The sequence below is a fragment of the Lactuca virosa genome, chromosome 5, assembly GCF_052849685.1.
Source record: "Lactuca virosa cultivar CGN04683 chromosome 5, Lactuca_virosa_CGN04683_v6, whole genome shotgun sequence".
Classification (NCBI taxonomy): Eukaryota; Viridiplantae; Streptophyta; class Magnoliopsida; order Asterales; family Asteraceae; genus Lactuca; species Lactuca virosa.
Window position 1 is genome coordinate 319,546,477 of NC_136430.1, and position 15,339 is coordinate 319,561,815.

Sequence of the window (15,339 nt, forward strand, 5' to 3'; positions counted from 1 at the left end):
CGTGAAAAAGAAAGATGGATCCTTTCGGATGTGCATTGACTACCGAGAACTGAACAAGCTGACCATCAATAACCGATATCCCTTACCTAGAATCGACTATCTCTTCGACCAACTTCAGGGAGCCAGTTATTTCTCAAAGATCGATCTAAGATCAGGGTACCATCAGTTGCGAGTCCACGAGAATGATGTGCCCAAGACAACATTCCGAACTCGCTATGGACACTACGAATTTGTAGTAATGCCCTTTGGTCTGACCAACGCACCGGCAGTATTCATGGACCTGATGAATCGAGTGTGCCGCCCTTTCCTGGACAAGTTTGTGATCGTGTTCATCGACGATATACTTGTCTATTCACGGAGTGAGAACGATCATAAACAGCACTTGAGGCAGGTGCTGGAAACATTAAGGGCGGAGAAGCTATATGCAAAATTTTCAAAGTGTGATTTCTGGATCAGGAAGGTGAATTTCCTTGGTCACGTGATTAGCAAAGAAGGCATACACGTGGACCCTTCCAAGATCAAAGCGATAGAGAATTGGTCTGCACCAAAGACACCCACAGAAATCCGACAATTCTTGGGTCTCGCGGGCTATTATCGCAGGTTCATCCAAAACTTCTCCAAAATCACTAAGCCTCTAACTACCCTAACACAGAAAGGTGTAACCTTTAGTTGGGGAGTCCAGCAAGACACTGCATTTCAAACATTGAAGCAGGCCCTGTGCAGCGTACCTATCTTGTCTCTACCCGAAGGGACGGTAGACTTCGTGGTCTATTGCGATGCATCCAATCAGGGCCTAGGCTGTGTGCTCATGCAGCGAGGAAAGGTCATCGCCTATGCCTCGAGGCAGTTGAAAACACACGAGGTCAATTACACAACTCACGATCTAGAGTTGGGAGCAGTGGTCTTTGCATTGAAAATCTGGAGACACTATCTCTATGGAACCAAGTGCACTATCTTCACCGACCATAAGAGCTTGCAGCACATCCTTGATCAGAAAGAGTTAAACATGAGACAGCGACGATGGGTAGAGCTACTCAGTGACTACGAGTACGAAATTCGCTACCATCCCGGCAAGGCCAATGTGGTAGCAGATGCCCTCAGCCGAAAGAAATACTCCGGGCGAAAGGTGAAGGCATTGACAATACCGTTCATTCCCATCTATCCGCACAAATCAGGGAGGCTCAGCAGGAAGCCTTGAAACCAGAGAAAGTGGCGGATGAAACATTGCGGGGAATGGAAAAGAACTTAGAGGTTAAGAGAGGCGGAGTGTACTATTTCATGAACCGGATCTGGACCCCAAAGTTTGGCGGGTACAGAGAGGTTGTCATGAATGAGGCTCACAAGACGAAATAATCCATTCACCCAGGTTCAGATAAGATGTATTTGGATCTCAAGCAGCTCTATTGGTGGCCAAACATGAAAGCAGAAATTGCAACCTTCGTGGGCAAGTGCTTGACTTGCGCCAAGGTGAAGGTGGAGTATCAGAAGCCCTCGGGTTTACTTCAGCAGCCAGAAATACCTGAGTGGAAGTGGGAAATGATAGCAATGGATTTTATCACCAAGTTACCTAGATCCCCGAGTGGGCACGACGCCATCTGGGTGATTGTCGATCAGTTGACTAAATCCGCCCACTTCCTGCCAATCAAAGAAAACTTCAAGATGGAGAGACTTACACGGATCTACATTCAAGAAATAGTTCGCCTTCATGGGGTACCTGTATCCATTATCTCTGACCGAGATAGCAGGTTCACCTCAAGGTTCTGGCAATCGCTTCAGAAGGCACTTGGAACTAAGTTGGATATGAGTACAGCTTATCATCCTCAGACTGATGGACAAAGTGAGAGAACAATTCAGACATTGTAAGATATGTTGAGAGCCTGCGTCATCGACTTCGGCGCGTCGTGGGACACTCATCTTCCTTTGGTCGAATTTTCCTATAACAACAGCTACCATACCAGCATCAAGGCTGTGCCGTTTGAAGCCCTCTATGGCCGCAAGTGCAGATCCCCTCTGTGCTGGGTTGAAGTGGGTGACACACAACTAGTCAAGGGTCAAGTCCCTGACAGCACTCTCACTGGTCCTGAGATTATCCGAGAGACGACTGAAAAGATCGTGCAAATCCGAGAACGACTGAAAGCCTCACGAGATAGACAAAAGAGATACGCCGTTAAGAGACGAAAACCCTTGGAATTCCAGGTCGGTGACCGCGTCCTTCTGAAGGTCTCGCCCTGGAAAGGCATGATACGTTTCGGAAAACGTGGAAAGCTAAACCCAAGGTACGTTGGACCATTCGAGATCCTTGCTAGGATCGGTCCCGTAGCATACAAACTCCAGTTACCACGAGAGCTCAACAACATCCATCATGTCTTCCACGTGTCGAACCTAAAGAAGTGTCTGTCCGACGAGAGACTTGTGATTCCTCTCGACGAGATCGATCTGGACGAAATTCTACGTTTTGTGGAAGAACCTGTTGAAATCATGGACCGTGAAGTCAAACATACCAAGCAAAGTCGCATCCCGATAGTGAAGGTTCGCTGGAATGCCAAGCGGGGTCCTGAATTCACTTGGGAGCGCGAGGATTCAATGAAGCAGAAGTATCCTCATCTCTTCCCAAGTTCATGACTGTACTCTATTCTTGAATTTCGGGACGATATTCCCTCTAACGGGGGGATGATGTGACAACCCGAAACTTCTATCTTGTACCTTAGTCAAATTCTATCAATGTTAAACTCGTTTCAGCTATCTTTAGCATTGTTTTGAACCTGTTTGGAAGATCTAAAGCCTTGTACAACCAAAGTTTGAATTAGGGATGGGTTGGTTTAAGATTTAGGGTTGCAAATAGGCCAAACACTCCATCAAAAGGAGTGTGTGGCCACACACATAAGTGTGTGGCCGCACACCCGAGTGTATGGCCGCACACCCGAGTGTATGGCCGCACACCCATCCTCCAGCCGCACACTCATCCCTATTTATATAGGGTGACCCCTTCACTCATTCCTTTCATTTGGCTGCACTCTAATTTCTCTCTCTCCTTTCTCTCTCTAAAAACTTCATCCAAGAACACTCTCAAGGCCTAAAAAACGTGAGTTTTCCATCACCTACCTTATCATACATGAAGGACCCATTGATCTAAGCCTTTAATCATCAAAGTTTCATCATGTTCTTTATCATATGAAGGTGTACGGCCGCACACCTTCATAAGGGTGGCCGCACACTCTTGAAAGACTCTCCAAATTGAGAGTTTTGCCTCCATTTGCTAGCTGGACTTGGTATTGACTTGGAAACACTTGAAAATCAACATTTTTAGCATGAATGAAGAGTGCACGGCCGCACACCTCTATGTATGGCCGCACACTCCCTTGTACGACCGCACACGTCCTCTGTACGACCGCACACTCCTGTGTGCAACCGCACACACATGCTGACCGCACACCCTGGCCGCACACACACACTGTTGGCTGTACAGCTCCCTCATTTGATCATATAGGGTCCCGACAAGCATTTCCAAGTCTCTAGAGTGGTTTTCCATCACTTATAGTGGTGAAATACCTTCATTTGACTCTTTTATGTGTCATTGCATGATAATTAGGATCGAATCATGATTAAGGCTTCACTTGAACACCCATCTTTCCGTATCGATCCTTCAATCAAACCACTCGCTCGAGGTGAGTTCATACCCTTACATTTTCCGTATTTTTAATGTTTTCAGGGGGGGGGGATACAAGCTAAAAATAAATGTTTTCAAAACTCATGAAATTCTCATACTTTAACCCTTTTGTATTGTGTTGAGCATAAGGGACGTTTTCACAAAACTTGCATCGTTTTCCGGACTTGCTATTCACTACGTTTTACATGCAAACTATAATCGGTATAGTTTGGGATTTTCTAAACATAACAAGTATAGAAACTTTCACTACTAAACGTATGCACTAAGACAGAAATAGTTTACAGTTTGCATCACTACTTTATCGCATTTTCATAACTATAATTATCACTACAAACAGTATACATTCGGATTTTCACTACGGTAGAACGCTACTACACTACATGTAAACTAGATTGTATGATACTGTGAGGCGCTACTTCATTACTGTACCCTTAGGTGTACATGGATAAATCCTATCATAGTATAACCAGAGTCTCCTGGAGGGAGAGCGTGAGATTTGTGAATAGATCTATTCGGGACTGACAATCCCACACCCGAACTGCTAGCTACAGTTGGGCAGGCATGCCCAGGGTGACAAATGTCATTTAACTCGACGCCTGAAGAATGTTGGAAAGGTCTCTAGTCATATCAAGTATGGTTATACGACTCACATTATGTATAATTCACCCTTTAGTTTACAACCTGTCACCCTTCAACAGTTTTATTTATACTAAATAGAACTAACACACTACGTATAAAGGCTGAAGCCAGGGTTTTCAACCAAAATCGTTTACGCAAGGATTTCATATACAATATACTTATACTTCATGATTAGCCTTAGCTAGTCACATGAAGTAGTATTTTCACATATCACTACAGTTTTCAGTAACGAACATTCATGGTTTATATGGAACGGATAACGCTACATTTTTCACTTAAAGAAAATATCGGATTTTCTTGACGCTATACAAAATACTTTTTACGAGCTCATCAACAAGTTTTCATTACAAAACTACCGCTTATGAACTCACCAGCTTTATGCTGATATTTTCAAACTGCTTGTATTCTCAGGAAATCAGTAGACAGGTACCTGCTAGATTTTTGAGAAGCTGGAGCAATAAGAGTCTTATGTTTATATTTTATATATACTCTCTGATGTAATTCAAACAAGTTTCAAATTGATGTAAACATCTTCATATATGTATACAATGTGATGGTTGTGTTGCTACGGTTGTTATTTTACTTTGGTTGTGATGCTATACATGACGTCCTCCGCCCCGGAACGATTCCGCCATCACGGTTTCGGGGTGTGACACCAGCGTATCAAGTCTATCAGCGTCAGCGCGTAGTATAGTTATTCTATGTAATCTTTTGTATATTGAGTAATGATATAGATAAGTATAGAATATATAATAGATTTGATATCCTTGTGATGAGGATCGTTTCTTAGTATTGATTAGATGCAATCCGTTCAATCAAGGGATATACTTGTATAGATTAGTATATAATCAACATTAGGGTAAACCCTAATGTTGAGTTTGTCTTGGTGACCATCTTTGTGACAAACCGTCTTCTTGGTGAAGACAAACCTTTTCTTAGTGAATGACAATTTGGAGAACTACCTGTGTTATTTACTTTATGTTCTTTGTTTTCTTAGAATAGTTTACTTTTGTTCTTTATAATTGAAGTGTATCCGATTGATACAAACCTTCAAATATAAGTTACACTAAAAGCATAACAAGTATAACTCAACTTACAGGTCTCTTAGAGAAAAACCGAAAATTATGTGGGCATAACTTCGATACTGAAAGTTCTAATCTGTCGGGCCTTTCGATGTTGCAACACTTCACTAACTTGATCAAAATTTCGGAAACAATATCTTGAGATGTTCGGAAAGAGAATAAAGAGAGAGGTGCCAAAAATATGAAACAAATGACCCTGTTTATTTCATTATAATATGTATTACAATATAAATTCATGTATGTTAGGATATAAGAGCTAGTAGAACAATAAATATGTGTAAATTGGTAGAATCTCGATATGATTGAATGTTGGTTATATGATTAGTTCATTATGTATGTATAAGGAGTTGAAAGCAGAATGATTATAGGCCGCGAGCCTATAGACTCATGTTGATGACGGAACGGTGTTACTCCATGAGTCCAGATACACATATTATTGGTAGAACAGAGAAAGGTCGTAACCATTGTTTGTATGCATGTAGGTGTATTGTGATATATAGTACTTTGAGGAACTCACGAAGTCTTGACTTACAGTTGTTGAATATATATTTTTTAAGTTGTTATTCTAATCGAGGAAATGCTCCAGCATAACTCTACTCGCATCAAAGAAATAAACATGTTTTTAGACTTCCGGTAAGACTTTATTTTATATTAATAAATGTATGACGATGATCTATTAATGAAAATGAGCTTTTGAAGTATATTATGTATGTCCTAAAAAAGGAAATTTTAAGTTGAAAACTAGACTTTACATAAAGTTATATAATTATTATTTTTGTAAAACATTTTATAAACATTTTTTTGTAAAAAATGGGTAAAATGTTTGTTAAATGTGAATAGGATTAATATAGATTAGGTATAAAACTATTCATTTTAATAGGATTAATATATAGGCTAAATTGGAACCCAAAACGGGTTTCAAGTTATACATAGGCTAATCGGAGTTGGTATAATTAAAAAACGAACAAAATTTCTAAAAAATGAAAAACAAAATAAAATAAAGAACTCAAACAAAACGTCAAAAAAAACAAGAAAATTTTATTCGAACAAAACGTCAAGAAAATATAAGTGTACAAAATATAAATAAAACATCAAATAATATATTTGAACAATACGTCAAAAAAATATAAATTGCAAAATATATAAAATATATAAAATAAAAACAATAATAAATAGTAGACAAAATTACATAAATGATCTATGGCATTAACAAATTACATAAATGGTCCATGTAATAGGAAGAACAACTATGTCATTTTATGACTTAACTGAAATAATTAACATTGTCGGCCAAAATGACCTTGGTGTTCATTTCAAACATGAAATTTCAAGACTCCTCGTGCCCAAAATTTCTCAAAATGATATGTGGTGGTCTTTTTTTGCAAATTACAAAGTACCAAATATATAATATATAATAGTATATTTATAAATTGATTTCAGTTAACAAACAACAATATAAACATGTCTACCAAGGAAACATAAACATGTGTGAAAAAAAATACGTTTTTCTTGTTTATAACATTTTAGCTTTTGTAGGAAAAGCTAAAATGATAGAATTCAATAATAGCGTTGGGGGTGTGGATTTTACCACTACCTAAAGAGAGAAATCTTTAAGTTCCCAATCTTGCTTACAATATTTCTTTTTCTTAGAATTAAGCAGAATGAAACCAAGGTCACAATCTCACCTTCAACCTTTAAGCCTCTTTAATAGCTTCAACATTCCGTTGTTATTTTATGTTTTTATTTTGTTAGTTTCTTTGGAGGTTACTGAATCACGGATCCTAGTTAAGACACTGCCAGGTTGGCTTGGTAATCTTCCTTTCACACTCGAAACTGGGTAAGGTCACTCTCTTTTTAATAGAATTTTGTCGACCGTTTATGATTATTATTATATATTTTCTTTAAATAAGTTTATATGCTAACTTATCATGACATGAATGTGTTGTAAGTTATATTGGGGTAGGAGAATCCAATGACGTTCAATTATTTTACTACTTCATTGCATCTGAAGGGAGCCCACAAAGCGACCCTCTCATTCTTTGGCTTACCGGAGGGCCCGGTTGTTCCGCTCTTTCTACCATTCTTTATGAAATAGGTATTTTTATTAGGATCTTCAGATTTTAGTTTCTTTTTTGAGAAAATGTCATTATAGCTCAATAAACTTTTGTTATTTTTCTGATTTGGCAACTAAGGGTTTTTTTTTTTTTTTTTTTTTTTGTGCTACAAATTTTTACGTGTTAAAGAAGAGAATTTTCTAATTTAATTTCGATTTCACAGTTACCCCTGGTCTAAATGGTTTTTTTTCAAAATTTTCCAATATAAAAATTTAAATCCTAATCTAGGTGACTTTTCATTTTCATTTCCCCTAGACAAAATTGCAAAAATGGTCCTTGTGGTTGGCAAAATTTTGTGGTTTTGGTCCCTATGGTTGGTATTTTCGTGTGGTTTTGATCCATACCTCACCTGAAATGACCAATATGCCTTTTAAATATTTCATATTAACTTATTTTATTTAACTTATTATTATTTTAACTAAAAGAAAAAGAAAAAGAAATTACTACCCCCCACACCCGACCCCACCCAACTCTCTCTCTCTCTCTCTCTCTCTCTCTCTCTCTCTCTCTCTCTCGGGTTAGGATTAAGGGGACATTGTGCAAAGATTGTTTGAAATTTTTAAAGAAAGAATAAACGATTGTTTTTTGAAGAAGGAAGATTGGATGAGGGTTTTAAACTTGATGTTTCATTGTCCAGTATGAGATCTTGATGCCATTAGCAAATTTAGGCTCGAACAACTGGAATCACAAAATCAAGTGAAAGCTTCAACTGAAGAACCCTAAAGCCGCCATCATTGACCACTCGAATTAGGAGGGGAATGTCAATCTCAGATTCTTGAAATCAACTTTGTATCCTCTTATCCTCATCTTGCTCGAAAGAAGTAGAAGCTAATATGGGAGAGGGACGTCAGGGAAGTAGAACCCTATCCCTGAACTCTCTTTTGATCTGATTACGCCGCCACCATCAACCTCATTTGTTCCCTTCAAGCTATGTTTTGCAACATTGGCCATTCGATAACATAATCGACATCAAGCCACATTCAACTCATAGAACAATTTTGTGGCTCAAGACCGCCTCCGAAGAAGATGGATCTGTGGTTCAACATCCACCATCCTCCTTAAATCCGTCTACTTTCTGACGTTTCAGGTATTCATGGATGGTGAGAAGATGGAGGAGCTCGACGAAGCTTTTGGTTTGATTTTTCAAGTGAATGGTGGTGGCGAATGGTTATCAGGTTAAGGAAGGAAAGGTGATGGTGGGGGAGATGGAGATGGTCGGCGGCAAACGGTGGTGAAGAATGGAGATAGTGGTAAGAGGAGAGATAAAGAATGATTTTGTGTGTGTTCTTAAGGGGATGGTGGAGAACAAGGATGGTAGCATGTGGATGGTGGTGGTAAATGACAATGATGAAAGGCGGATGGTGGTAGTGAACGGAAATGGTAGTAGGCGGATCGTGGTGGTGAATGATAATGGTGAGAGAGAGAGAGAAAGAGACAAACTTTTAATATCTTTAATTATTTAAAAACAATAATATAAATATAAAAAAGTAAAAAATATACAAATCTAAAGGGTATGATAGTCATTTTAAGTATATAGGGACAAAAAACACTAAAAAGATCCAAATTTACCACCAAACTTTTTTGGACCAAAATTACAGAATTTTGCCAACCACAAGGACCATTTTTGCAATTTTGTCTTTCCCTTAAATTCAAAAACCAAAATATAGATTCCCGTCTTCCTTATCTTACAAATGCCTCACCGCCATCGTTTTCCATCTTCTTCTCCATGAGCCTTCCGCCAACCATTTCTCTGGAAAAGTTGCAATTGACGACATCTGTTGGCATTTTCTCCTCCATCTTCCTTGTCAACCTTTACCGTCGCCTCCAACTACCCCCCCCCCCCCCCCTCCCACGAACTCCTTGCTTTCCCTGACCCCTCCTTTACCACTAATCCTGTCTACAACTTAACCCCCTCCACTATATTAGGGTTTCACAAAAAATTAATCTTTGAGAATGGCGATGAAATCCGAGAGAAATCAATGAATTGGTTATTTATCTTAGTAATTAAGTGAAGAGGTACAAACCGTTAATATCTGTAGGTGGCTGGAGTTGGGAATTATATTTAACGAATGAGAACAATGACGAGAGTCGTGCTAATCGGTGGTGAAAATCTGACAATTGTGTTGAAGATAAATCGATTTAGACATACTATGAGTGTAAGAGTGTTAAAATCAAAAACAAGTAAAGAAAAATAAGAGAGGGTACAAATACAAACTAGTACGATCCCTAAGTAGTTAAAGTTGGAAATAGAGATGGTCGAAGAAGATGATGAAAAAATTCCGGTGAAACAAATGGCGGAATCGTCGATGGTGAAGCAGTGGATGGTGGGAATCAGAGAGTCCAACAATTTGCAAGCGTCCAACAATTTCGATCGGAGTGGATTGTAACGATTCCAATGAACAGCAAGAGGGGCAACGACATTGGTTCGATGAAGCATATGAAAGAAGAAGCAGTTGGCTTGTACTGTTTCGACGGTCTCTCTTTTCTAACCCTCAAATTTTGATTCTAACATTGCGTCGATCTCTCTCCATACTTCTTGCATCATCCATTTTTGATCCCCTCTTCGTTTTCCTCTAATTTAAATTGAAACACACACACACACACACCCATGCACACCAATGTATGTCCTCGCTGTTCCCGATCCATAAAACCCACAAACAAGCTCTTTCTAGGTTTCTTCTTATTTTTTATTTTCAGTTAAGAAATAAAAAAAGAAATAAAAACATAACTTAATTTAGAAAAAATAAAAATAAATAAATAGAGGTATATTTGGACGTCCATGTGTATAGTTATGCTTACAAGACTTTACGTCATAGTTCCAAGTCACTAAGTTTACCGGTACACTCTTTGAAATCAAGGAAAGTGGTGTAATTGACAAATTTTATATGAGTTAAATAAATGGTCTATAACAAAAAATATATATATTAATGACCAAATCGGGAAAAGTAGAATATTTTATTGTGATACAATGACATTTTCCTTTTTTTTCGAATGGGTTGATACTTACAATGTAAAAAATTCACAAAACTAATTATGTTAAAATACCACCAAGTAACTAGCTAGCAAATAAAAAACCAAAACAATAAATACTATCTGTAACGTGGTTGTTATGCTTTTCTAGCATTTAATTACTTGGCTTTTGCAGCAAAAGACCATGATTGATTATCTTGCTCAGTTTAGTGCTGAAAAAACACTAAAATGCAAACGAAGTAGTTAGTGATGGTTATCAAAATGGCTTGTGTTCTTATTAAGGAAACATTAAATAGAACATATTTTCATATGCCTTAAAAAGGGATGGACATTAAAATGACATGTTTTCTTATTTCATGTCAGTAATGGGAGATAAAGAGAAAAGAAAATTACTTCAGAGTTTAGACATAAATATGATAACCACTCTCCTTCAATTCATAAAATAAAATTATGTATTAAGATTTTTTAAAAGTTAAGGGGCTACTAGTACATCATCGTAACTGTAAGTAGTAGTAGATATAGAACAAAATGTCATCACAATACGTATTCTTAAATGAATACGATCTGTTTCTTCTGCCCGGTACACTGGAGCGTTTAAGCGACAGATTCGAAATGAGTGGCCCAGATCCATACCCTCGTTATCAACCCTTTTTTTTTCAATTGAACCCTCCCCTATATATATATATATATATATATATATATATATATATATATATATATATATATATATATATATATATATATATATGGAATATGTGGCTGTTATGTACCTAATATTAGGTATAAAACCATCAAAAATCACATCGTTTTAACCAAATGCAATCGAATCTTTCTACCATCTTTCTTGCATCTTCTACTAGACCTTATGCTAGGCTATGTATATATATATTTTTATGGAGTTTTATAAGTTTAATTTGGCACCACAAATCGTGTGTAAGGTTATTTTACCAACTACTTATAGGTCTCCATATTAAAATTTAATACAGAAAACTATAGTAAAAGATTGAAAATGCTCATTAAAAAACCTAATAAACCTCATTTCATAACCCACCAAAAAAACTATGCAAGTAGCCAAGTATACATAAGGTAGGCGTCAAAAGAAGTTACAAAACTTATTAGAGGTCTAATAAAAAACACATTCGAAATACATAGATGTTGGGGATGAATCACAAAATCTAAATTAATATGAGTTCAAAAACAATAAGAAGAAGCTAAAAATGAAAGAAAATTGTGTTTTTTTAATCAAAATGAAGTTAATTTTGATGGTTCTATACCTAATATTACATACATGACAGTTATATATTCACTTTTTCATATATATATATATATATATATATATATATATATATATATATATATATATATATATATATATATATATATATATATATATATATATATGGCTTAGGGAATATGTGGTTGTTATGTACCTAAGCTTATATATAGAACCCTTCAAACTCTGTAGTTTTGATCAATTATATCAAAACTAATCATGATATCTCGCTTTCTATTCTTCTTTAATCATGTGACTTGCTAAACCGATTGAATTTATGTTCTTTTTTTTCATTGTGTCTAAGAACTTAAAGCATTAAAAGTCATGACCATTTACTTAACCTTACTAAATTTTAAATAAAAGCAAAATCCAATAAAAGATAAAAGAAGAACATCCAATAACTCAATCAAGGTTTTCACAAATCATTGGATATTGTTTTTCAATTGAAGGGAAAAAAACTTTTGAGTTATATTCGTTAAGAATGTATTTGTTTTTTTTACTTTCCCTATAAACTCAAATTATTTTTTTGCAATAAAAAGATATATAATTGATCTTTTTCATTCCATAATTTAACTCAATTCAATAGTAATATATTAAAACAAAATTAAGAGAAAATGAAATTGGATTTGTTTTGTTTAGGTACATAACAACCACATAATCCCTAAGCCTTATATATATATATATATATATATATATATATATATATATATATATATATATATATATATATATATATATATATATATATATATATATATATATAGGGCTAGGTTATAATGTGGATAGACAACTATTATACGGATGTGTGGACAATGCTATTCTATGAGAATTAGTCAAAGAATAAATTGTTTAGTAATGTGAAAACGCTCAACCTCACACACTTATTGTCCTTTCCATGCATTCTCACTAATTCTTATTTATTTTTGTTCTCACATATTGTTTTTCATTCATTTTCATTCTTACAGAATACGACTCAATAAACATCCTGACAATATTTTGACAGAATGAGAACAATAAAAAAAAGTCTATAATAACCTTATAGACGATTTAATTGGTGAGAATGCATGATAATGACAATATTTATGTAAGATTGAACGTATTCACATTATCAAGCAACATATTTTCTTTGTCATTCTCACAGAATAGCACTGTCCACATGTCCGTACAATAGATGTCAATCCACATTTGAACCTAACTATATATATATATATATATATATATATATATATATATATATATATATAGGGTGAGGTTCAATAGAGAACCATAATTAACCAAGGAACCAATCTTTTTTTCAACTTTTAGAACTTATTTTTTATCAAAAAAAAAACTAAAAATACATACATTCATAACTTTTTATCCTTTTTCCAGTGATATCAAATACGAATTTTTTTTTTTACGTCAAATTCACAATGTGAATCCGGATTCACACGGTGAATCCGAAAAATATTTTTCACATTCACAATGTTAATATATGAATTTAGATATTTTTAGATTTTTTTTTTCGATAAAGAATAAGCTCTAGAAATTGAAAAAAAGATTTGGTTCCTTGAAGAACCAATAATTATGGTTCTCTATTGAACTTTTCCATATATATATATATATATATATATATATATATATATATATATATATATATATATATATATATATATATATATATATATATATATATATATATATATAGGGTGAGGTTCAATAGAGAACCATAATTAACCAAGGAACCAAGGAACCAATCGTGAACGTCGGAAATCATAACGATCAACGACCAAGGAAATAGATGTACACTTTTACATTGGACGCACACACACCGGATTATACCAAAATATCCACCCTTTACAAAAAACCCATCACTTTTTTTCGTTTAAAATTTTTTTAGGCCATGTTTTTTATCAAAAAAAAAAACCGAATATACGTTTGTTCACGATTTTTCGTCCTCTTTCCATAGGGATCGATGATGATATTAAAAAACGAACTTTTTTTTTTCGAAAAAAATTCACTTCATTTTTCTTTGATGAAAAAAGTTAAGGTCTATTTTTTATAGAAAAAAATTAATAAATATATCAAAATTCATATTTTTGTACTTTTTAAACATAGATTCATATTCATGTTAAAAAAAACGATATTTCAGTTCAGATTCACATTGTGAATCTGTTCAGATTCATATTGTAAACCTCCTCAGATTCACAGTGTGCATAATAATAAGTCAGATTCACAGTGTGAATCTGAACTGATCGGAGCTTTTTCACTTTGTGAATGTTAAAATTTGAAATATTTACAGTTTAGATTCACAGTGTGAATCTACACTGATCGAGGTTTTTTTTTTTAACTTTCTCAGATTCACAGTGTACATAATAGTAATTCAGATTCACAATGTGAATCTGGACTGTTCGAGATTTTTCATATTGTGAATGTTAAAAATTGAAATATTTGCAGTTTAGATTCATAGTGTGAATCTACACTGTTCGAGATTTTTTTTTAATCGGTGTTGATGTTTATTAATAGAGTACAAAAAAAATAATATTTTTGGTATAATTAGTTTTTTTTTATAAAAATAAACTTAAATATTAAAAAAAACTAAGAAAATTAAGTGGGTTTTTTTCGAAAAAAAAAAGTTCGTTTTTTATATATCATCATGGATCTCTATGGAAAGAGGACGAAAAATCGTGAACAACCGTATATTCGGTTTTTTTTTTTGATAAAAAACTTGGCCTAAAAAAAATTTTAAATGAAAAAAAAGGAAGTGGGTTTTGTTATAATCCGGTACATGTGCGTCCATTATAAAATTTTACAACCCTTCCTTTTGCCGTTGATCCCTTTAAATTCTGACGCTTTGGATTGGTTCATTGGTTCCTTGATTAATAATGGTTCTCTATTGAACTTTTCCATATATATATATATATATATATATATATATATATATATATATATATATATATATATATATATATATATAAATATTTTGTTTGCCTTTTATTATTTATTATGAATTATATAGATTAAATTAATATATAAAATGGAAGGGTACACTTTCCATTTACACCATCTTATGGTTGCTATGCATTTAAATAGATTTGGACCATTTTACCCCTACTGGTCGCATCCTTGGCTCCTAAAGATGGTTTATACAGCTCTCTCTGTATTTATGTCAACTTGAGTAGGCCCAGGCCAAAGATATACCTAAACCAAACTCAATTAGTTATTTTATATGTCAAAAAGTGAGTAAAAGCAACCGAAAATGGCAATATATGTTAAAACTTGCAAGTACATATATTCCATTTCATTAGATATCCCACTTTAATTAGCAAAATAGTTTATGTTAAAACTTGCAAATATGCTAATCGTGTTAATGCCTTACCAATAACTATAGATTGATCCGAGAAAACATATTCATAAGTCATGGCAGCCTACAAAGCACAACTCAGCCAAATTTTTTGAGAAAGTGGTGAAAGAAGAAGAATTTGTATGTCAAACCTAAACTGCTCTTTTTGCTACTTCAAGTTGAAGCATCGCTTCTAGTAGCTTTGCAGTCTAAAAACAATTTTTAAAGCAGGTCAAGAACCCTAATTTAAATAAATGAATCAACTTATACTT

General features: G+C 34.7%; 1 protein-coding gene across 2 annotated transcripts in view; it reads left to right on the forward strand.

Annotated features, from left to right (window-relative positions):
• Nucleotides 1–6,981: 6,981 nt before the first annotated feature.
• LOC145115281 (serine carboxypeptidase-like 18) overlaps nucleotides 6,982–15,339 on the forward strand; it is a 47,672-nt gene continuing 39,314 nt past the window's right edge. The window contains exons 1-2 of one of the 2 annotated variants that reach the window (XM_079051551.1): nucleotides 6,982–7,225; nucleotides 7,338–7,483. In XM_079051551.1, the coding sequence (XP_078907677.1) occupies nucleotides 7,050–7,225; nucleotides 7,338–7,483 (322 nt within the window). In that variant the 5' untranslated portion in view covers nucleotides 6,982–7,049. The remainder of the gene's footprint in view (nucleotides 7,226–7,337; nucleotides 7,484–15,339) is intronic. The other variant, XM_079051552.1, reaches the window with a different exon arrangement.